Below are 18,133 nucleotides of genomic sequence, written 5' to 3'. Positions count from 1 at the left end.
TCATCCCTTGCTCTCACCCCTCCCCCTCCCCCCCTCCCAAACATCCTCCAACCTCCTCTTAACATTCCCCCAATACCTCAACCTGACACACCCCGCCCCGGCCCTCTCCAAGTCATCCTTTCCAAAAGCCTCCTCCAACCCATCAACCTCCTCCCGAATCCTACTCTCATTAACCCCCCACGCCCTCTGCCATTTCTCCCCACCCTTCCCTCCCCCCTCATCGTCACCCTCGATCTCGTCCACCTCCTCCATGGCCTCCATGACCTCCGCCAGCAGCATCGTATCCTCCACGCTCCCGGCTTCATCCTCCACCTCCACCCCGCGCATCCGCAGCAAGTACTGCGCACGCAGTAGCGGGTCTCCCAGCGTCCTGTACGCGGTGTTCAGGTAGGCGCTCGTGTTCTGCGCCGCGAGTTTTAGCGACGGGTCCTGCGTTAGGTCTGGATGCACGGATTGCTGGGATTTGAGGAATTCGCGGTGGAGGGATTTCAGGACGGTCGGGGAAAGGATGAACGGGCCCGAGGGTGGTGGGCCCGAGGGGAGGGAGCGCGGGAAGAGGGTGTAGTAATGGGGCGGTGGTGGGCGTTTGGTTGTGAAGGTTCGGCGGAGGAGGGGGGAGAAGCGCGGGTTTATCACCCTTGTTAATAATAATACCATGATTTGGACGAGATATATCGTGGTGTAGGAATTATGTGTGATGTTGGTCGGCGTGGGCAGCTTCTACCTAACTTATCTCGAGTGGGAAAATGTTTTGTGGTAACCCTGATACCTGTAATGACGTTTTTTCCAGCGGAACTTGCCGTCGAACCTTCAAACCCTCACCAGAATCGTCTCACATCAAAGATACACAGAACAAGACAAAATACCTTCCAAACACCCCCACAATTGCTACCTTAACCACTCATGGCTCTGGAATCCTCCCATCCATCCCCAAGTATCATACCCCGGATCCAACAATCAACCCCGAACCCCGAACCCTAAATTACCCCCCCCCCCTAATGAACCAACAAGTCACAGGACCTTAGCTTAACGTCTCCCGCCCTTCCAAGCCAAACACAACCAAATCACCCAGCCAACTGACCCCGAACGTCCGGAGCCAATAATTTAACTCACCCACTGCGATAAACCCTCCATCCATCCACCAATTCTTCAACCAGTAGGGTCATTCTCAACTGCAATCGCCAAAAGCGGTAATTGGCGCGAAGCAGCACAACTCTGGGCGGATGAACAAGAAAATGTGTAGAAGTGAAAAAGAGTTTTATCATTTATCCATATCATAGATGGAGAGAAGGTTGCGCACCGTGTTACCGTAGAAACGGATCATCCCCGAAATGACTAGGGCAATCCCAGTGCCTGACAGTATCATTCCAAAGGAGGAGAGAAGGGAAAGGAGGGAAAGTAAAACACGGGACCTTATCATTAGTTGCCCTCTATCACTTTCGCTGCCGGAGCCTGAGGTACGATAGGATTCCCTGTTTGCTTGCTTGGTGAGCGGTTGGCCCCCATAGAGAGAGCCCTTTCCGACCCTCAACACTCCTGCGCAGGACTAACTATGCATGGTATGTGATCAATTGCGCGCTGCTCAATATTCGTTTCGTTTGTAAACTTGGCGATTTTTTTCAAATATGATCTCGCAAAATAATGTACAAATGGTCCTTTTTCCCTCTTTTCTGCCCCCCTTTTTTTGTTCCAGAGATATTTTCCCGAAAAGAAACCGTTCCCCTTGACTGGTGAATGATAAAGAAAACCTTCCGTTGAAAAAAACTCAAAACCCATGCCCAAAACCGAAGATGATGGGATAGTAATAAAAAAGAATACAAGAGATCATGGAAGGGGGAGATGGACAGAGGAGGAAGAGGATGGTGAGGAGGGGGGGGGGACAAGGAGAACGGGAGAGGGAAAAAAAGGTAAAAAGACCAAATTTTGATAAAAAGGAAATGTGAGAGTATAAAGGGAGATAAGAAAAGAAAAACTCTTTGAATGGGTGCAAAAAATCAAGAGTTGGAAGAAACAAAAATTGAGAAACATTGGTTCTCTATCCCCAGTAGTTATCCGGTTAACCAGTTCCTGAGCCCAAAGAATACGACAAATAAGTGCGGCAAAAAAAAACCAAGGGTTCGTGAGAAGTATTCCACGTAATCGTTCCGTTACTTACCTGAGGGGGGAAAGGAGGGGGGAGGATAATTATATGCCCTATTTTAATTCCGGCGAGCTTGATCCTATCCTTTAAGTATAGACTACTCTTACCCTTTTGGCGTTGTTCTGTTGCAAGGCACCCCAAGGAGCACCCGCAAACTTAGTCTGTGTGGGATACTGTAGTTGGTGAATCTGTTGCTGAGCATTGTCGTCGTCGTCTGCCCAGCGTTTCCTCTTCTTCGAGCTATCGACGGAAATATCGTCCATCTGGATGCCCATTTCGATCTCCATAACCTCGTCGCCGCCATCTGATGTAAGGACGACGGGACAATGAGAAAAGGCACCGGTACCAAAGCCGCTATTAGCAACAGCGTCCATTCTATCAAGGACATCATCGTCAATGACGGAACCCTCATGAGATGAAGACATTTCACACTCGGGGACATCGCTCATCTCCTCTTCTGAAGCGACGGTGGCAGCCTTGTTCATGTACTGCTGGTACGGGTAGACGACATCAACGCCCTCGTCCTCATCATTGAACTCGTCGTCGTCCATGCCTCCTGTGTCATTACGGAGTTGCATAGGGTTCTCTTCGGATGCAAACTTGTAGGCGAGAGCGGCGCCCGTTTCATGGCACGAGTTGCTGTATTCTCTATCGATGAATTCCCAGTCGGGGTCAGCGATCCCGCAGGCAAAGCCAGTGTAAAGGTGCCTTTTAGGATACGAGGCGGCAGACTTGTGTGCCAGGAATTGGTTACAAGCTTGAGGAGTAGTAGCTTGCATCTTTTTTGCTTGATTGTTGGGCTGTTTGCTTGAGGAGGTGAGGGTATGAGGGTGAGAGGGCAAATGTTTGTCAAAGAGGTGAGAAAAGAGACAGGGAGAGAGTGGGAATAGTAGCGTAGGGTTGAGGAGTGAACAAGTGAGTGAGGAGGTTAGGTGCGATGGGATGGAAGGAAGGAAGGAAGGAAGGAAAGAGGGAGAGAGGGAGGAGGAAAGAAGAGGAGGAGACAAACTGAAGGGAGAAAAGGAAAGGCAGGAGGATGGGAGACGACAGAAAATAATTTCTAAACTGAGATGACCGTAGCTGGACAGCTCGATCCGGAGGAGGGCAAATGGGGAGGCTGGCCGCTTGAGGGTCGCAGGTTGGAAATTTTGCCGACAATCGCCGGGGAAGCCGGGGGGGGTCTCGAGGGGGGGAGAGTGTGAGAATGGTGTGTGTGGGCTTGCGAATACAGCAGCACGGCGTCTGCTCTCTCTCTCGCGACCAGAACTCGACAATTACGGGATTCACCGTACAATGAGTCCCGGATGCTCGTTTGCTCCAAGCTCCCACACACACCCTTCTCTTCCCCCCTTCCGGGTGCTCGTATCACACGGGGGGGGGACCCCAGATCACAAACACTCTGACAGGGGAAGAACGAGCTCGGGATAAATTTATTGAATTATGGAAGAACAAGCCGCCGTGGTCTTATCCACCCCAATCTAGAAACCCTTTTACCCCAGCAAGGAACAATCTAGCGCTATACCATAACAGTCCTACACATGACCCAAACCGGCGACGATCTGTCCCAATTATGATAACTTGTGGATGCTACGGTTTTTCCCCACTGATTCGGTTCCTTCCGCAGAGCCTCCAGAATAGAGCCGAATCAAATCGCTCATCTTAGACTGGCGAGCAAACGATTGAGAAAAGAGGACGAGGGAATCCCCAGATCGTACCGGGGTTTTTTTTTTCACAGTTAGTACCGGTTAACCGAATCAAATGTTGCAATCAGAGCTTCTGGATGGATAACCGAAGAGGAGAAGGAGAAGAATTGTGGAAACAAGAAAAATCCAACCCATCCCGCATGCGGGATGCAACCGTACGGTCGAGTTAGGACCCAGCTTACTCGCAGACAACTTCCACACAAGACATTTCGATCGAGCCCAAACATAACGTTACTTTCTACCTTAACTTTTTCTACCCATCCATAGTTAAAATAGCCCAAGTTAACACCCCCCGGTAAATTCTTGTTTGTCAAGAGTTAGAGCTCCGCCCATCCACACCAAAGATAAGCCTGAATCCCAAAAATCCAAGCGCAAGCACCGTGAGCACACACACACAACTCATCCAGGCCCACCAGCAGCATTGACAAGTGAGAAGGCGCGCAGCATCCGTTTCAGGGATAAAAAAACCCATTGCTTAATCGCCCACCCGCCAAGACATTTCTTTATTATCGTGGATTCTTTGACCGCGAGTTGGGAGGGTTACAGGTACACGCGGAGTACCGGTAGGCGCTTTACAATAATAAGGCTTGGTCCCTTTCAGGGAGTAAAAGGAAGATGCTGGGGCGTGGCACAAGCTCGCTTCAGCCTTTGTCATACTTGCTCGCCCTGCTGGGTACTTGTGAAATTCAAGAGGGCGACAATGTCTTCAAGCACATATCGTACGGTACGGTATCGGTACTCGAGTACGGTAAGCAGTTGGTGAGCGGTTGGTTAATTCAGGTTAACATGCTAAAAAATCCTGGCCTCGCAGCAGTAAATTACTTGTATCATACGGTAATTTACTGAGTATGATATGATAAATTTACCTAAACTATGAGGAAGGCTAAGTCTATCCAACTTCCCTTCTCGAGCAATCAGAGAAAACGGTGCTTGCTCCAGCCACCACGCCAAGAGTTCGGCAGATAAACACTTCCCGGATGCAGCGATTTGTGCCCCGGAAGGTGTTTGCTTTATGTCAGCATGTGCGTAAAAGCAATGCCACTGACTTAGTCTAACAAAGGAAAAAGAATTCCCCTGTTGCTTACACAATAAAAATTCATTTGATCCGCGGCCTCCTGGTGGCCTCTGCTCAAGTACTCGTATGGTACTCAATCAAGTGACCTAATAACGCCCCTAAGAAGGAATACCGTATGATAGAGTGCTCCACACGCGGTAAATTATCCCTTGGTGTCTGAAACAATCGGGTTCGACACTGTACACGCTAAGCCCGTCCTAGAACTGTTTGCGACGGGAAAAACGGCCCAAATCTAACTGATAGTGCTGAGTCATTGGCGGGCAGAAAAGACTGAAAATTCAATTTTTCGAAACCACGTTCAGATAAACTGTTGCCAAATCTAGCCCTAGCGTGCCAGGCGAAGAATTTGTTAACGCCCAGACCGATGGATTGCGCAAGTGCCCATCCGGAAAGTTAGAGAACAGTTAGGGCTAGGTTAACCTAAATATCTCCCCGGGTATCATACCGTACTTTGTATGACACTTGTCCCCGTTATGATACCCCATTAACTTACCTGGCTAGGCCTAGTACGGGTTCTGTAAGGTGATTTCCGCTGCTCAATCGATAATATTTAACCGGGTTTTTTTTTTTTTTTTTGCAGTATGATATCTGCTAAAAAAAATTCCGGCATTTCGTCCAACCCCCCGACGAGTTACCTGTGCCGCACACTCCCGTTCGCTATTGGAGAGATAGTACAGGTTACAGCCAAGAAGTATCCGAACATGAGACATGTTTAATATATGGCTAACAGACAAATAACCGTTGTCTCATGTTCGGATAATTCTTGCCTGTTACTTGTAATTGTAAAAAGGTCATGGCGACAACAGAGGAAGTATCACACCCATCCATCGTATTAAATTTAGTCCAACTGACGAGAACTGCCTGACTTGTGCGGTACTGTACTCGTACTTGTACGTTCAAATAAGATTTTTATACCCTAGTGTTGTCTCAAAACCGCAATAAACACGCCATAGACTAACTCTTTCTAGCCAGGACTAACCCTTTTCAGGGGTCCGATCTTGACGCAATTGTAAGTTTCACCTCAGCCGCTCATGGAGCTATCAAAGCAAAAGCCTTTATCCCCGCCCTGACCCTCTCCTACTCGCGTACCGTAAAAACTCGAGTTATCCACTATCTCCGCCTTGTGTGAGATTATCAATACAGGGGGGGGTACGCCATATTTTCGCTTGCCATAATAGGAAAGAAGGTGAAATGACGCACTAGATTGTTTTAGAGTTTTAACGTCAAGTTAGCAAATACAAAGAAAAAAGAGTAAAAAGTCAAATTATCAACTGTCTACAAATTCAATGTCTTGATTATCATCATTGAAGAGTGAGATCTCAGTCTCTTCAGATACAGTCCCAATATCATTTCTCCAGTTTCCAATCTGTAGTCCCATAAAACCCTTGATATCCACCTCGGAATCTCGGCTCCCATCTACTGGGAGCGACAGCCCAACATTCCGAAAGACGCATTGAATGATATCTCCCTTCTCTTAGTGAAATTTGTTGTAAACTTCGTCCACACAAGAGGTTGTAAGAATGCGCCGTTGGCTTACTGTCCAGCAGTGAACACTGTCGATAGTCTCTGCTGTAAATATTGCCCGATCGGTATGCTCGCGCATCATCTTCTTAAACAGCTTATTAATCGAGACGTTAAGGGGCTGAACAAGGCTTGTACAACTACCGGGGATGAGGGAGGGGGTGATAGTGTATGTTTGTAGCTTATTAAGAACCGCTGGGGTCTTATGTAACTCCATCAAATCAATAACAAATAGTGTTGGTCGTCCTTGGAGAACAGGAGCTAGGGGATTCTCAATAAAACGTAAAAACAAGCTGTTAGGAATACCAGAACCCGATACCTAGGAACCATCCTAAGTAGGGTAACCCCACTTGGAATCGGAATCTCTGGTCTCCAACACCCGCCTCCGGCTCCCTTACGGAGCCCACGCGTCATCACATATATCAATCTCAGTTGCATCCTGTGACTACATTACCACAGAATTAAAGGTGTTAGAATAACACCCTATATGTCGCCGCCGTCTGTCCGACCAGATCCTGTTCGCAGGATAAATGAGAGGGGACCTTCGGCTAGGCCAGGGAAGTAGAACGGAGTAATTCCGTCAACTACTCAGAGAGTTACTAGGCTTCAAAAGTATGAGACCTTTGGCATGGGGTGTAAGTAACGGGACCATTTCGCATAATGAGTTGGTATCAAATAGTAAAGGATCTCTACTAGAGACCGATACAATTGCATAGACCAGAAGAGTAGAACTCCAAAAGACACTACCAAAGAAGCTAATGAACTTCACGGAGTATTGCAACTGGGTTTCGGAACAAGTTGTAGTCATGGGGTGATTCTTAAATACTACAATGGTTACTGAAACCTACTACCCAGAGAGCAACCAAAGGTTGCCAACCAAGAGATTAATTACCAGTCTAGTGGAGTGGCTTCCTGCGAGTGAATAGGAAGTCATCTAAAGAAAATCTATCGGTTGGGTATGGAGTTACAAAGGGTTGGAATCAAATGACCTATGATGGTTGTAATGACGACCACCTTTGCAGATATAGCCGTGGATAAGACTGATCATTTTATCAATAGCGAAGACAATTGGAGCCAACTCAGTTCGACTAAGAACTAGGCTATAAGTCTAAAGACTCTGCTAATCGGATATATTACTATTGGGGACAGTATGTTTCCTAAGAAGAAATATCGTAAATCTCAAGAAAGGTGTGATGGTTTTTAGGGTCCACAGGTGTTCGCACCTTGGAAGAAAACTCGACATTGCGAATTACGGTTGAAGAAGTACATAGTTGTATGATAAATAGATGTAGTCCGCGAATACTCAGACACGGAATATATATATCGAAGTGCCTCACAAGCTTTAGACATCATCAAGCAACGGAGAAGAGACCTTAATAATATAATATTGTTTTTACAATTCTATCCTACTTTATCTACTTTACTTCACTCCTAGTAGTTATAAACGAAACGAGCCAAGTCCGAGCCTTTCTAGACAATCTCCGTCTACAAAAACGAATCTCGATTGGCCTAGACAACTTTGAAGTCTATCAAGTTGTCTCCGCCTAACACAAGCCATCATTCATGTAAGTTTTATTATTGAATTCTACTAGCACCTGGTGATGATATTTGGACTTTTCATTTACAAGTCTCATTCCCTTTCCTCTAAAGATAATCATTAGAGGCACTCGAGGTACTCTATCCGCAAAAACACATAGCACCAAAGAGGCTTGACGTTTATCCCATCCGCTCTGAGATCCCTTGGCCTACATGGTCTTTACCCCGATAGTGTGGTAGGTCTTCCCATCCAAATATTCGTAAGGGATAGGCATTTCGTTTAAATTACATATATTCGATAACTCGAACCAGCCGACTGGGTGAGAGAGAACAACATCAAAAAAAAGGTTGATCCAGGGCTGTGAGTTCCTTCTGTTGAACCGCAGCCAATTGATTACCATTGCTTGGTATTTTTCAGGCACCTTCTGAGCTTTCTTGGTTATGCTTCGTAAGCTAATTCGATGTCGACCAAGAAAGCCTCAGAACCATCCATTGCTAAAATGGAATAAGCTAGCGCCAACCGCTAGATAGAGTTCTCGAAACAGAAATCCTGCTTGTACTTGAAACCACCCTCTCCGGACAATCCTTCCCTGCTCCTGCTACTCCTGAAAATATGTATACAGCCTGGCCTCTAGTTCTGGCCACCAGCAGTGGCTAGCTGCTTCCTCGCCAAATGTCTGAACTCTAAGAAGTGAGTTCTTTCTCCCTCCCTCTATTTGTGTCTTTTTTCTAACCCAATCGCTAATTATGCGCTGTGGAATACGGTAAACGTTGGACGCTTCTTGCTGTGTTGGCTTCTGTAACTGACCTGGATTTGGTCCAGGAATTCAATAATGCTCAAGGAATACAAGTACTCGGATTTTCTGCCTTTGGGTATATGTATGCTCTGGATAAACAATTGGCTTCAAGTCACGTGGTGAGAGTTTTCGCTCCTTAATAGTTTTCGCTTTAGGACTACGTCGTATGTTGGCACTTCGAATCGGTGGCATACTGGTATTAATACATGTACTAAAGGTGAGTATTCAATAGAGAAAAGACTAGGAATTATGAAAAGCTGAATGCGATAGGGATTTCTTCTTGGATTGGAATTGAGAAATACATTCTATACTAACTGCTATACTCTTAGTTTTCTTATATACACTCACAACCTTCATGGGAATTATGATACAGGTGAGTGATTCCTTTCTTTCAGCTGTTTGATTCATATTTTGAACTACAAGTCATTTCATTTCTCGTATTTATCTGTCATTCCTAGGTTTTTCTCAGCTACCCACCTCAGTCAACTCTAGCACTCATATCATATGACACCAGAGAAAATTCATTACTAAAACATGGTTGGAGTCATAATTACCATGTTGTGATATGGAGTCAAGAAAAGTGTTTAACAGGCATAGAGCGTATTGATGAAAGCTAACTCGAAAGTAAATTTGATATTTTCTGTACGTGAAAGCTAATTTCGGAATTACTCCCAGTCACTCGGCATCTACATTTGTCCTCTCTTAGCCCTGTCATGGAGATAGCAGTGTCAACGGAGATAGTGGATAACATGAGTTTTTACTGTAGTTTCTCTCTCGAGCCCGAGAAGCAGGTTACCCTCAATAAGGCTAGGCGCATTTTCAGTATGATAGGTGTCAGCTAAATACAAATATTTGCCAAGCCTCGCTGAGCGGCCTCATGGTTTTACGGGTGGCCGAGGAAATACTGTGTGAGCTCTCTGCGAGGCGACACCCTCAGCGAGGCGCAGCATGGCTTGGCTTCCTACTATAGTCAAAAATTAAGGAAACTTTTACTGCCAAGTCTCGCTGCGCCTAGCTAAGGGTTGACACTTTTTTTTTTTTGTTAAATTGTAGAATCTATTTGCTTAAAGGTGCAAACCTCCACTATAAGAGCATAGTCCGGCTAAAGCATGGATTCTAGATACAAGGGCACCTCTGCAATAACTGCCCCACCCCCCCGATTTAGTCCTTAGACATGCTAGTCAAAAACCTCCTCAACAGGCCTAGGGGAAAACAAGCCAGCCCAAGTCCCTCTGATATGGGACCAACTGCACATCCGCACCCATGAAAGCTCCTTCTGCACAAAATAAAAAAAGCACAAAACAGGACCGACAGGAGCCAACAAGAAAACCCACACTGTATTCTCTTGAGAAAGGAAACACAAAAGAAACCCAACAAAGGAAACCACCTTGATAAACCATGTTCCCTATTTTTCAACTGGTCCAGCCTTGGCTAGCAGCTAGGAATATAGGGGAGAACCATGATGCATTCGCTTCGTGTAATGAAGGCAACTGACCTGGATGTGCCGGCCCCCAGTGGAGTGATCGCATATAGCTGATTGGACGGGGGCATGACCGGAGGTAGTGCAATACCAACCATGTATTGCCAAGTAACCCAGACATTGGTAAAGTAGTAAACCCAACTGAGTACAAGAACCCAGATGGGCGGAGGAGTAGTCGCAACCTCACACAGCCTAGCTGAGGTGGCCACCATGGAGGGAGGGGGAGGACAGGAACCACAATCTGGCAGAGGGACCCAAAGTCCAACACCAGAGGGGGTGAAAATTTCGTTTAGCCTCACGATAAGGTTTGGTGTCCAGGCTTATGAAGCTTCCAAAGTTCAGCACTGGAGAGGGGATCTTGAGGTGGTAGAGCATGGTGTTGACAACCGCCACCACCTTCCCAAACAGGAAGGTGAAAAGCGGGGTCAGGAAAATAGCGGAAGAGAGGCTTGAGCTAAGGGTTCACACGGTTCTATGATACTTGTACGAGTACTATGATACGAGTACAATACAGGTTCTCGCATCGCGCACAAATGTCTTCGGCCGCCCGCACGTTTGTCTGTCTCATCCTGTACCCGGGTGTACAAGTAATACTACGGTACCGGTACGGTACCCATCACACAAGTACCAACGGCTAAATTAAGAGTTTGCGGGGGAGAGGGTTGATAAGCCCGCTCAAGTGTGAAAAAAAAAAAAAAAAAAAAAGAGCCCGAGCACTCAATCATAACGAGTACTCGTACGGTACGGTAGTCTACCACTCACTACCACTAACTTAGACTATCCCGCACAAAGAAGGCACAATCCAGGCCTCGGCAACCCAAAAACCACCACGATAGCGATACTCGTAGATACGGCATGATACAAGTAGTCCAACCGATCCATCCATTGCGCAACAGGGCTGCCGATCCTTGTGTGATGTGTTCCCCGGGGTGCAAAAATTTCCGCGGTAAACTCTTACCGGTAACTTGTCATACCGGTACGATACTCCAGGCACGCACGCCTAAGGTGCGCGCAGTAGACTAGCGAGCCTTGGGCCAGTCTATGCCGTTCTTCCTCCGGTTTTCCAAACTTCAACCAGAGTGAAATGGTAACCTTGTATGATACTCTACTAACCATTATACTCGTATTTTCCGGGAAGTTTCTCTCTCTACCTCGTTTTCGTTGACAATAAGGATAAACTTGTGTGGTATACGGTACCTACCCTCGCTGCCACATTTCCATTTCCATCACCGCCCGGAACTCCACCGTTCCGGCCGGGGAGGGCGTGTAATCCCTCCCCCCTCTACGAGTATCTCTCCGGTACAGAGTATTCATCGGATCCCTGTTCTTTTCGGGTACAGATGGTACTGCCGGTGCGAGTACTATGTACTCATAGCACCGCACACCTCTGTGCCCTTCAGGCAACCACCAACCCACTGTTGCCTAAACACAAAGCAAGCAGCCTTCTATCATACCCCCCCCCCCACTCGGACAGGTCCACACGAATCACACCCTCTCACTCTTCTTTCCATTCCATCCTGGCGTCTGGGTGAATATCGTGTTGCATACATACAGTACGTGCATTCATTCATCCATTCATACATACATACATACATACATGCAGAGAATGATAGGCGGTGAATAGGCTAATGCGCTACGTTGCGATAGCCTTATTTTGTCAGCTCTTATGAGCCGGGGGATCAAGATGGGTGATAGAATGGTGGTGATGCGGAAGTGATAAGCCTTTACGGAATTTATTTGCGTTCTATGGTACCACGAAACCCAGTAGTAGTTAAAGGAAACCCACAGAGAAAGGAAGAAGAAAAACAAGAGGGCGGATAAAAGAATTTCCACCCCCCCCCCCACTCATGCCAATCAATAAACAAACGAAAAAACACCAGCGAATAAAGCAGGAAAAGGAGGAGAAGGTTTCTAAAGTTGCATTATGCTATCCTAGGAATGGGGGGGTTTAACGACCCGTCATCCTCTTCCCAATTTCCGACTGCCAATGCTTGGCCCTCTCGAAGCCATTGCTGTGAGTCTGGTAGTCAAGCATGGCCTGGTAGACCTGCTCTTCAGTGTTGAGGACGAAGGGTCCGTATTGGATGACTGGCTGATCGAGGGGTTGCCCTGCGATGATGACTATGGTAGGGCAGATATTATGTCAGTAACCACACGTGAACCTGAGTACTCGAGTAGCGAGTGCATACTAAAGTGCGCATCCTCCTCTGCGTTGTCGTCCGTAGCAGCGAAGACTCCATCGCCCTCCTGCTCGAACACAACATTGTAGAATTCCCCAACCCTCTTTTCGCCGTTGGCTCCGAAAGCGGCTTTACCCTTCAACGTGTACGCGAACGCATTCCAGCCCTTTGGCAATTGCTGCTCGAGCCTCGCGCCAGGCTTCATGGTAACGTCCAAGATCCACACGGGCGTGTACGCCAGGTCGCGGACCGAGTCCACGCCATGAGAAGTGCCGGAGATGATCTTGATGAAGACCTTCTCGTTATCCGTAGTGACGGTGGGTATCTCCTTGGCGGCGAGGTCGCGGTAGCGGGGCTCGCAGAACTTCAGGTGCTTGGGCAGGTCCACCCAGAGTTGCAGTCCCACGTTGGGTGACCCGTCGCCATTCTTGCCTGGCATCTCTGCGTGCATGATACCTCTTCCGGCCGTCATGAATTGTAGATCCCCCGGGTGGATCGTGCCCTTGTGCCCGGCGAAGTCTTCGTGGTCGATGCTGCCATGTAGAAGGTAGGTTATTGTTTCTTGACCGCTGTAAGAGAGGAGCAAAGCATTCTCGTTAGTAACATAGACTCTCTCATATACTTGACGGGTTTCATACCGATGCGGATGATCCGGAAACCCCGCTTCAGATCCAACCGAGAAATGATCGAGCATCAAGAAGGGACTAAAGTTCTTCAATTGACTGGTACCGACCGATCTGCGAACCTTTGCGCCGGCGCCTTCGGCCTTCTCGATCGCCTTGAAGGCCTTCGCAATCGTGCGCGCGACAATCATTTCTTCCGGGAGGACTATTGGTGCGAGGATTGTACCTTCCTCCGAGGATGGAGGAGAAGAAGAAGCTGCAGTTACGGTGGCTTTGTTAACCAGCGAAGAAATCGTCGTCGTCATAGGACCAGTGACCACGGAGGAAACGAGACTATCCGTATTTGCCGGACCACCAAGCTTGACCAAGGAAGCCAAAACCTCGCGCAGAGATTCGCTGGAAGTTGAGTAGAAATAGGCGAGGAGAATACTGAGTAGGACAGCAAAGAAAGCAGTTATTTGCATCTTATTTTAAAAGAAGTGAGAGAACCGCACCGGGACATAATCCTTTATATATCCAAAGGGAAAGAAAAGAAAAGCTTCAAGATGCCACCAGAAGATGCCATCGTACAATATCCTCATAATTCCATAATACCCCACAGTAACCCAAACCCTGGGTCCATTTTCTCCGTAATCGCTGACTTTTTTTTTTTTCCTCTTCCTTCGGCTTCCGGTGGTGGTGTTGGTGGAACTCACCTCTTGGTTGCGGGACCTCTAAGCTTCTCCGGCGATATCGTAATTATTCGTAAGCTTGGGACACACACACGCACACCCCCGATCAGCCCCTTTATGTGGGACCGGTCGAGCACCCACAAAAGTTGCCGACGCGGTAAACATCTGTGGCGGAATCCCTTCTACCACTCTCTACGCCCGAATAATTGGAGCGAAGATTACGGATCATTGACAGAGCATCCATTTTTTTTCCCTTTCCACTTCTTTGTGGTGATATGATAGCATTATGATAGTATTATGAAACCGGTATTATGCGGGGGGAGTGTTCGCTTCCTTGATCGTCCTCGCTACCGGCTGCTTGCAGAGTGGTCCCTCCGCGCAGAGTCGTTTTATGACACAAGTACTATCAGTACGGTACCTGGGCCGTCCGTACCCGAGTACCAGGGGCCCTGGGACACGGATTAATAAGCAACTCTTTGTTTATTACTAATCACTACAAATTCGTACGCGTACGGGTACTTGTACAAACTTCAGGCTCATACGGTACTGTACTCGGGTAAAACTGCGGCAGTATTGGCTGGATACCGTAATCCACCTCACTAGAAAAGTCATTCAATCCCGGAGTCCGGGCACGTATCGAGTTGAAGGACTTTGGTGTGCGCAACTCCTCTTTTTCATACGAATCCCATCGACTCACTCGAAACTTGGCACTCGAAAAATGCTTTTCAAACCCGGGCTGAATGCCTCTGGGAGAGTAGGCGGCGGTGCCTTTTGTTTACTACAAGTGGTATGATCCTCGTACAGTGGGATAGGGAGATTTCAGGGTCTGCACTGACTTCCCCGTGATACCGGTACGGGTAGGCTGCCCACAATATGATGCCATCCCATAGCTTTTACTCGTGTCTATGCTCCACCACACGAGTGCTGTCTTTTGGCATCTGGGGCATCTCGCTTGTTGGGTTATTATTATATACGGTAGGGTCTCCATCTTCACGAATCAATATCGTGAAATAGAGAGTGGGATTCGGTATCCATACAGAAGAAAAACATCATTCAGCTGATAACCCCAAACATATCCCCAACCGGGGTCTCGTTCGAAAATACAAAGAAAGAAAACACCACCGCCAACACTTTTTTGTGCACCTTGCTCCATACAATCCCTATACTCCACCCAAACCGCCATCACGAGCAAGTGTCCCCTAATGCGATATTTTTTGAATTACCCCCGACCTCATTCAAATTGAAAATTCTCCACAAGAGCCCTCCTTGGAGTAAATAAACGCGGGAAAAATTGGAGATCTAAGGAAAAAGGAGATGAACGAGTCCCAAAACGATCTTCCATTAAGCCAACCTATTTCGCGAAATGGAGGTCATAACCGAGCCATTGTCTGGCAACAACTTGGGAAACGTCCAGTCCAGGGCTACCATATGTTAATGGGATAAAGAAATACCATCCACCGGCAACGGCTGCAATAACAACGACTGCTGCAGCCCAGGCCGCAGCCAAACTCTGAGGCCCGGAGCGGGGAGTATACTTCTTCTTTCCGTCCTTCCCCACCTTCTCCGTCTCGAGTGGTTCGACGCAGAAGACAAACTCTACCAATGCTCCTGTTACCAGAGAAGAGGCAAGATGCGCAGGTAGGTAATGGTGCAAGAACAACTGTCGCCCCATCAAAAAGAATGGGAGATAATGAGCTGCCCATGCGAGGAAGAAGAAACCAGTAGAGTTGTAAAGTTTGCTTCGGGTTCTTCTATCAAGAGCATCTACACCTCTTCGCTGCGTGAGCTGGTCTGCGGCAACGATGCCAACAAAGACTGCAAGAACCGCAGACGCAAGCCACCAGCCGATGGGGTTTCCGAGGAAGTAGATTTGTTCTCGAGTATCATTCTTGGTCCAGAATGAAACGCCACGCAACAAGAAGGGCCATTGGATAGGTTGGGATGAATAGGGATGGGACGAAGTCAATGCGTTATTGTGGTGGAACATGGTACGTTGGAGTTCAAAATACTTCTTGAGGAACGGCATTGACTTGACCTCCTTCGGTGTCCTGACATTTCGTGGGTCCTCGGCCGCCAAGGATGGAATGTTCTCAACAAACCAAAGGTTTGAAGTCTGGAGAATGTTCTTGTTTCCATTGATTTCCTGTTGCTTGAAGGCCCAGTCAGGAAGGGGCTTGCTGTGTGTCCACATGGCCACCTTAGACGGGTTATGGATCAATTTGAATTGACCAGACATAGATCTGAAGTCCTGTTTGACCTTTCCACCCTCAATCCTGATCTCGAATAGTGTGTCATTATGGCGATCCGTGTTGGCTGCCTCGATATCGATGGTGGTGAACTCCTGGTTCGTAGGGTAGTAGGGAGAGGCAACGTCATGCGATAGAAGAATGGTGTTGGTGACAACGTGAAGAAGCTTTACGAGATCGCCATTCTTAACAATAGAAGTTTTGTCACTGTCCTCAGGAGTCGGATCTCCGGGGATGATAATCCAGTCGTTGTTGACGTCCTCAAACGGATATCCGGTAACCTGCTGCCCTGCGATAACGTAAGCTTGGCCCCTCACAAATTATCACCCGCATGACAAACCTTGAGATGAAATTCTGCCGTCTTCGTACCTCAAAGGATACTTGTCTGGGTGGGAATGCAGATAAGCTTTGGTTTCCTTGTGACGAATGACAATGGTGTCATGGTAGTGGATGTCAACGCTGTTCAGTGTCATGATATTATCGCTCAATGTTTCCTGGAACTCAGGAGTCATGAAATCATCTCCTGGCCCACTGCGGTAAAGGATGGCAAAGTGGACCTGGAACCAGAAAAGGTAAAAGAAGAACGGGATTCCAATAAGACCAAAGGCTCTTGCAATAAAGTGCTTGGTGAATTCCTGGATTGTCAAGCCACGCTTGATATCAAGAAGGTTCCAGAGATCAATTCCGACAGCAGCGCCAATTGTCACAAAGGTGAAAACACCAACGTATTTGGTGGAAATGACACATGATAGAGCTACACCAGTCAAAAGCAGCCACTTCCACCATTTGCGGCTGAATGGGAGATGACGGAGCTTGTAGAACCGGACATAGCATAAGAGAGAGCAAGCCATCGAGAAAATAAGAGTAGCATCGAGGAGAATGAGACGAGTTTGGCCGATATGCGCATTGTCTGCACATTCTGTAAGCATTATTCTACCTTAGCTGTGGCACAAGGATTGGAACGCACCAAACAAGACTAACCCGGCGGCAACAATTGAAGCAGGAAGGCTGTAGCCGCTTTCCCACATAGTCAAAAAAACCACTGGGACCGTCAAAGCACCCAACATGGCGGGCATGGCGCGGAATGCGACATAAGGGACCTTGTTGTCAATGTAGGAATCACCAATGTTGTCAAACAAGAAGTGACCATCATAACCAACGAACCAACCCATCAGGGCGAAAAGGAGCTTCCCAAACGGAGGATGGACATCAAAGAAGTAAGTTCGTTGAAGATACTGTTTAAGCTATAATCAGATTCGAGCTTTATGCATAATTGGGAGATTCTAAGAAGTTTATTGTAGTAACGAACGTACATAGGATGCAAACTATGATGGGAAGAGTCAGTTACTATTCCAATCAACTCAGAATCACTCTAGCAACACCATACCTTTCCAAAGTGGACCTCGTCAAAGACTACTTCATTAGGATGGCTAATCTTGTAGAATCTTGTAATGATGCCCGCAGCGGTCAACAAGAAGAGCCAGATTCGGAACGGGCCTTGGGCATGACCGAATGCACCCGGGACAGGCGCAGAAACCTTCTGTTTCTTGCTGAGCAGTTCGTCCTCAGAATTTGAGCCCGATCCAGAGTTCAGTACAGCCTGCGCCGTACCCTTCTTCTTCGAGGCGCGCTGGCGAACACTCGGAGGGGAATCCGACATGGCTAATCTATAAACGTGTTCTCAAATCAAATCAAAGGAAAGCGATTTTAGCCGAAGAACAAAGGATAGATGCACAAGAAGAAAAAAAAAGCTAAAGAATAGGAGTAAGAAAGAAAAAACGAATGAAGTTGTAGTTGTTAGAAGCGGGCGGGCTACGTGGTATTATAATAATATTAGAAGAGAAGAAAGGGGGTGAGGCGAGGAAGACACGAAGGGTAGTGGTAGTGGTGGAGGGGAAGTCTCGAAGTGGAGAGGTGGCTCTCCTTATCCCAGAGAAGTGGTGATGAATTGGGAGACTTTCACAGCAGTTGACGCGGCTGAGAAGCTGTGGTTGATGGGAGAAAAAGAAGCCTTCCGCCGAAACGAGACCCTTGCCTGTCGCTCGGGAAAGTGAAAAGGTGTCCAATACCGGCAGCTGGCATTGCTGTGGCTAGATTTGATATGGCTAGATTAAGATGCCCTGTACCCTTGACCCTAAGCCCTGACCTGTAATGGTGATGT

At 47.5% G+C, this 18,133-nt stretch overlaps 4 protein-coding genes; all 4 read right to left on the bottom strand.

The window, feature by feature from the left end:
- On the bottom strand, positions 1 to 657 carry GSTUM_00001585001 (uncharacterized protein; the record flags this gene model as incomplete). The annotated part of the gene is made up of 1 exon (XM_002835689.1): positions 1 to 657. One exon carries the CDS (start codon positions 655 to 657, stop codon positions 1 to 3), a length of 657 nt encoding a protein of 218 aa, XP_002835735.1.
- A 935-nt stretch (positions 658 to 1,592) lies between these two features.
- GSTUM_00001584001 (uncharacterized protein) lies at positions 1,593 to 3,080 on the bottom strand. XM_002835688.2 has 2 exons: positions 2,248 to 3,080; positions 1,593 to 2,219 (listed from the first exon to the last, which is right to left on the bottom strand). Exons 1-2 carry the CDS (start codon positions 2,917 to 2,919, stop codon positions 2,199 to 2,201), a joined length of 693 nt encoding a protein of 230 aa, XP_002835734.1. The 5' UTR covers positions 2,920 to 3,080; the 3' UTR covers positions 1,593 to 2,198.
- Positions 3,081 to 11,960: 8,880 nt separating this feature from the next.
- Positions 11,961 to 14,088, bottom strand: GSTUM_00001583001 (uncharacterized protein). XM_002835687.2 has 3 exons: positions 13,071 to 14,088; positions 12,442 to 13,001; positions 11,961 to 12,373 (listed from the first exon to the last, which is right to left on the bottom strand). Exons 1-3 carry the CDS (start codon positions 13,244 to 13,246, stop codon positions 12,201 to 12,203), a joined length of 909 nt encoding a protein of 302 aa, XP_002835733.1. The 5' UTR covers positions 13,247 to 14,088; the 3' UTR covers positions 11,961 to 12,200.
- Positions 14,089 to 14,729: 641 nt separating this feature from the next.
- Positions 14,730 to 17,963, bottom strand: GSTUM_00001582001 (uncharacterized protein). XM_002835686.2 has 5 exons: positions 17,360 to 17,963; positions 17,286 to 17,297; positions 16,940 to 17,207; positions 16,313 to 16,882; positions 14,730 to 16,261 (listed from the first exon to the last, which is right to left on the bottom strand). Exons 1-5 carry the CDS (start codon positions 17,630 to 17,632, stop codon positions 15,078 to 15,080), a joined length of 2,307 nt encoding a protein of 768 aa, XP_002835732.1. The 5' UTR covers positions 17,633 to 17,963; the 3' UTR covers positions 14,730 to 15,077.
- Positions 17,964 to 18,133: the final 170 nt, after the last annotated feature.

The sequence above is a fragment of the Tuber melanosporum genome, assembly GCF_000151645.1.
Source record: "Tuber melanosporum whole genome shotgun sequence assembly, scaffold_113, strain Mel28".
NCBI classification, from domain to species: domain Eukaryota; kingdom Fungi; phylum Ascomycota; class Pezizomycetes; order Pezizales; family Tuberaceae; genus Tuber; species Tuber melanosporum.
The sequence above is the reverse complement of the archived record's forward strand: the minus strand, read 5'-3'. Positions and strand labels throughout refer to the sequence as shown.

What these genes read in the sequence shown, in the direction of transcription:
- GSTUM_00001584001 (XM_002835688.2), bottom strand. Translation starts at nt 2,919, where the DNA reads ATGCAAGCTACTACTCCTCAAGCTTGTAACCAATTCCTGGCACACAAG. An exon ending in AACAGAACAACGCCAAAAGG is followed by an intron (nt 2,220 to 2,247) that starts GTAAGAGTAGTC and finishes CTTAAAGGATAG; the next exon opens with GATCAAGCTCGCCGGAATTA.
- GSTUM_00001583001 (XM_002835687.2), bottom strand. Translation starts at nt 13,246, where the DNA reads ATGATTGTCGCGCGCACGATTGCGAAGGCCTTCAAGGCGATCGAGAAG. An exon ending in TTTCCGGATCATCCGCATCG is followed by an intron (nt 13,002 to 13,070) that starts GTATGAAACCCG and finishes CCTCTCTTACAG; the next exon opens with CGGTCAAGAAACAATAACCT. An exon ending in AGAGGAGGATGCGCACTTTA is followed by an intron (nt 12,374 to 12,441) that starts GTATGCACTCGC and finishes GCCCTACCATAG; the next exon opens with TCATCATCGCAGGGCAACCC.
- GSTUM_00001582001 (XM_002835686.2), bottom strand. Translation starts at nt 17,632, where the DNA reads ATGTCGGATTCCCCTCCGAGTGTTCGCCAGCGCGCCTCGAAGAAGAAG. An exon ending in CGCCGGGTTAGTCTTGTTTG is followed by an intron (nt 16,883 to 16,939) that starts GTGCGTTCCAAT and finishes CAGAATGTGCAG; the next exon opens with ACAATGCGCATATCGGCCAA. An exon ending in CGGCAGAATTTCATCTCAAG is followed by an intron (nt 16,262 to 16,312) that starts GTTTGTCATGCG and finishes ACGTTATCGCAG; the next exon opens with GGCAGCAGGTTACCGGATAT.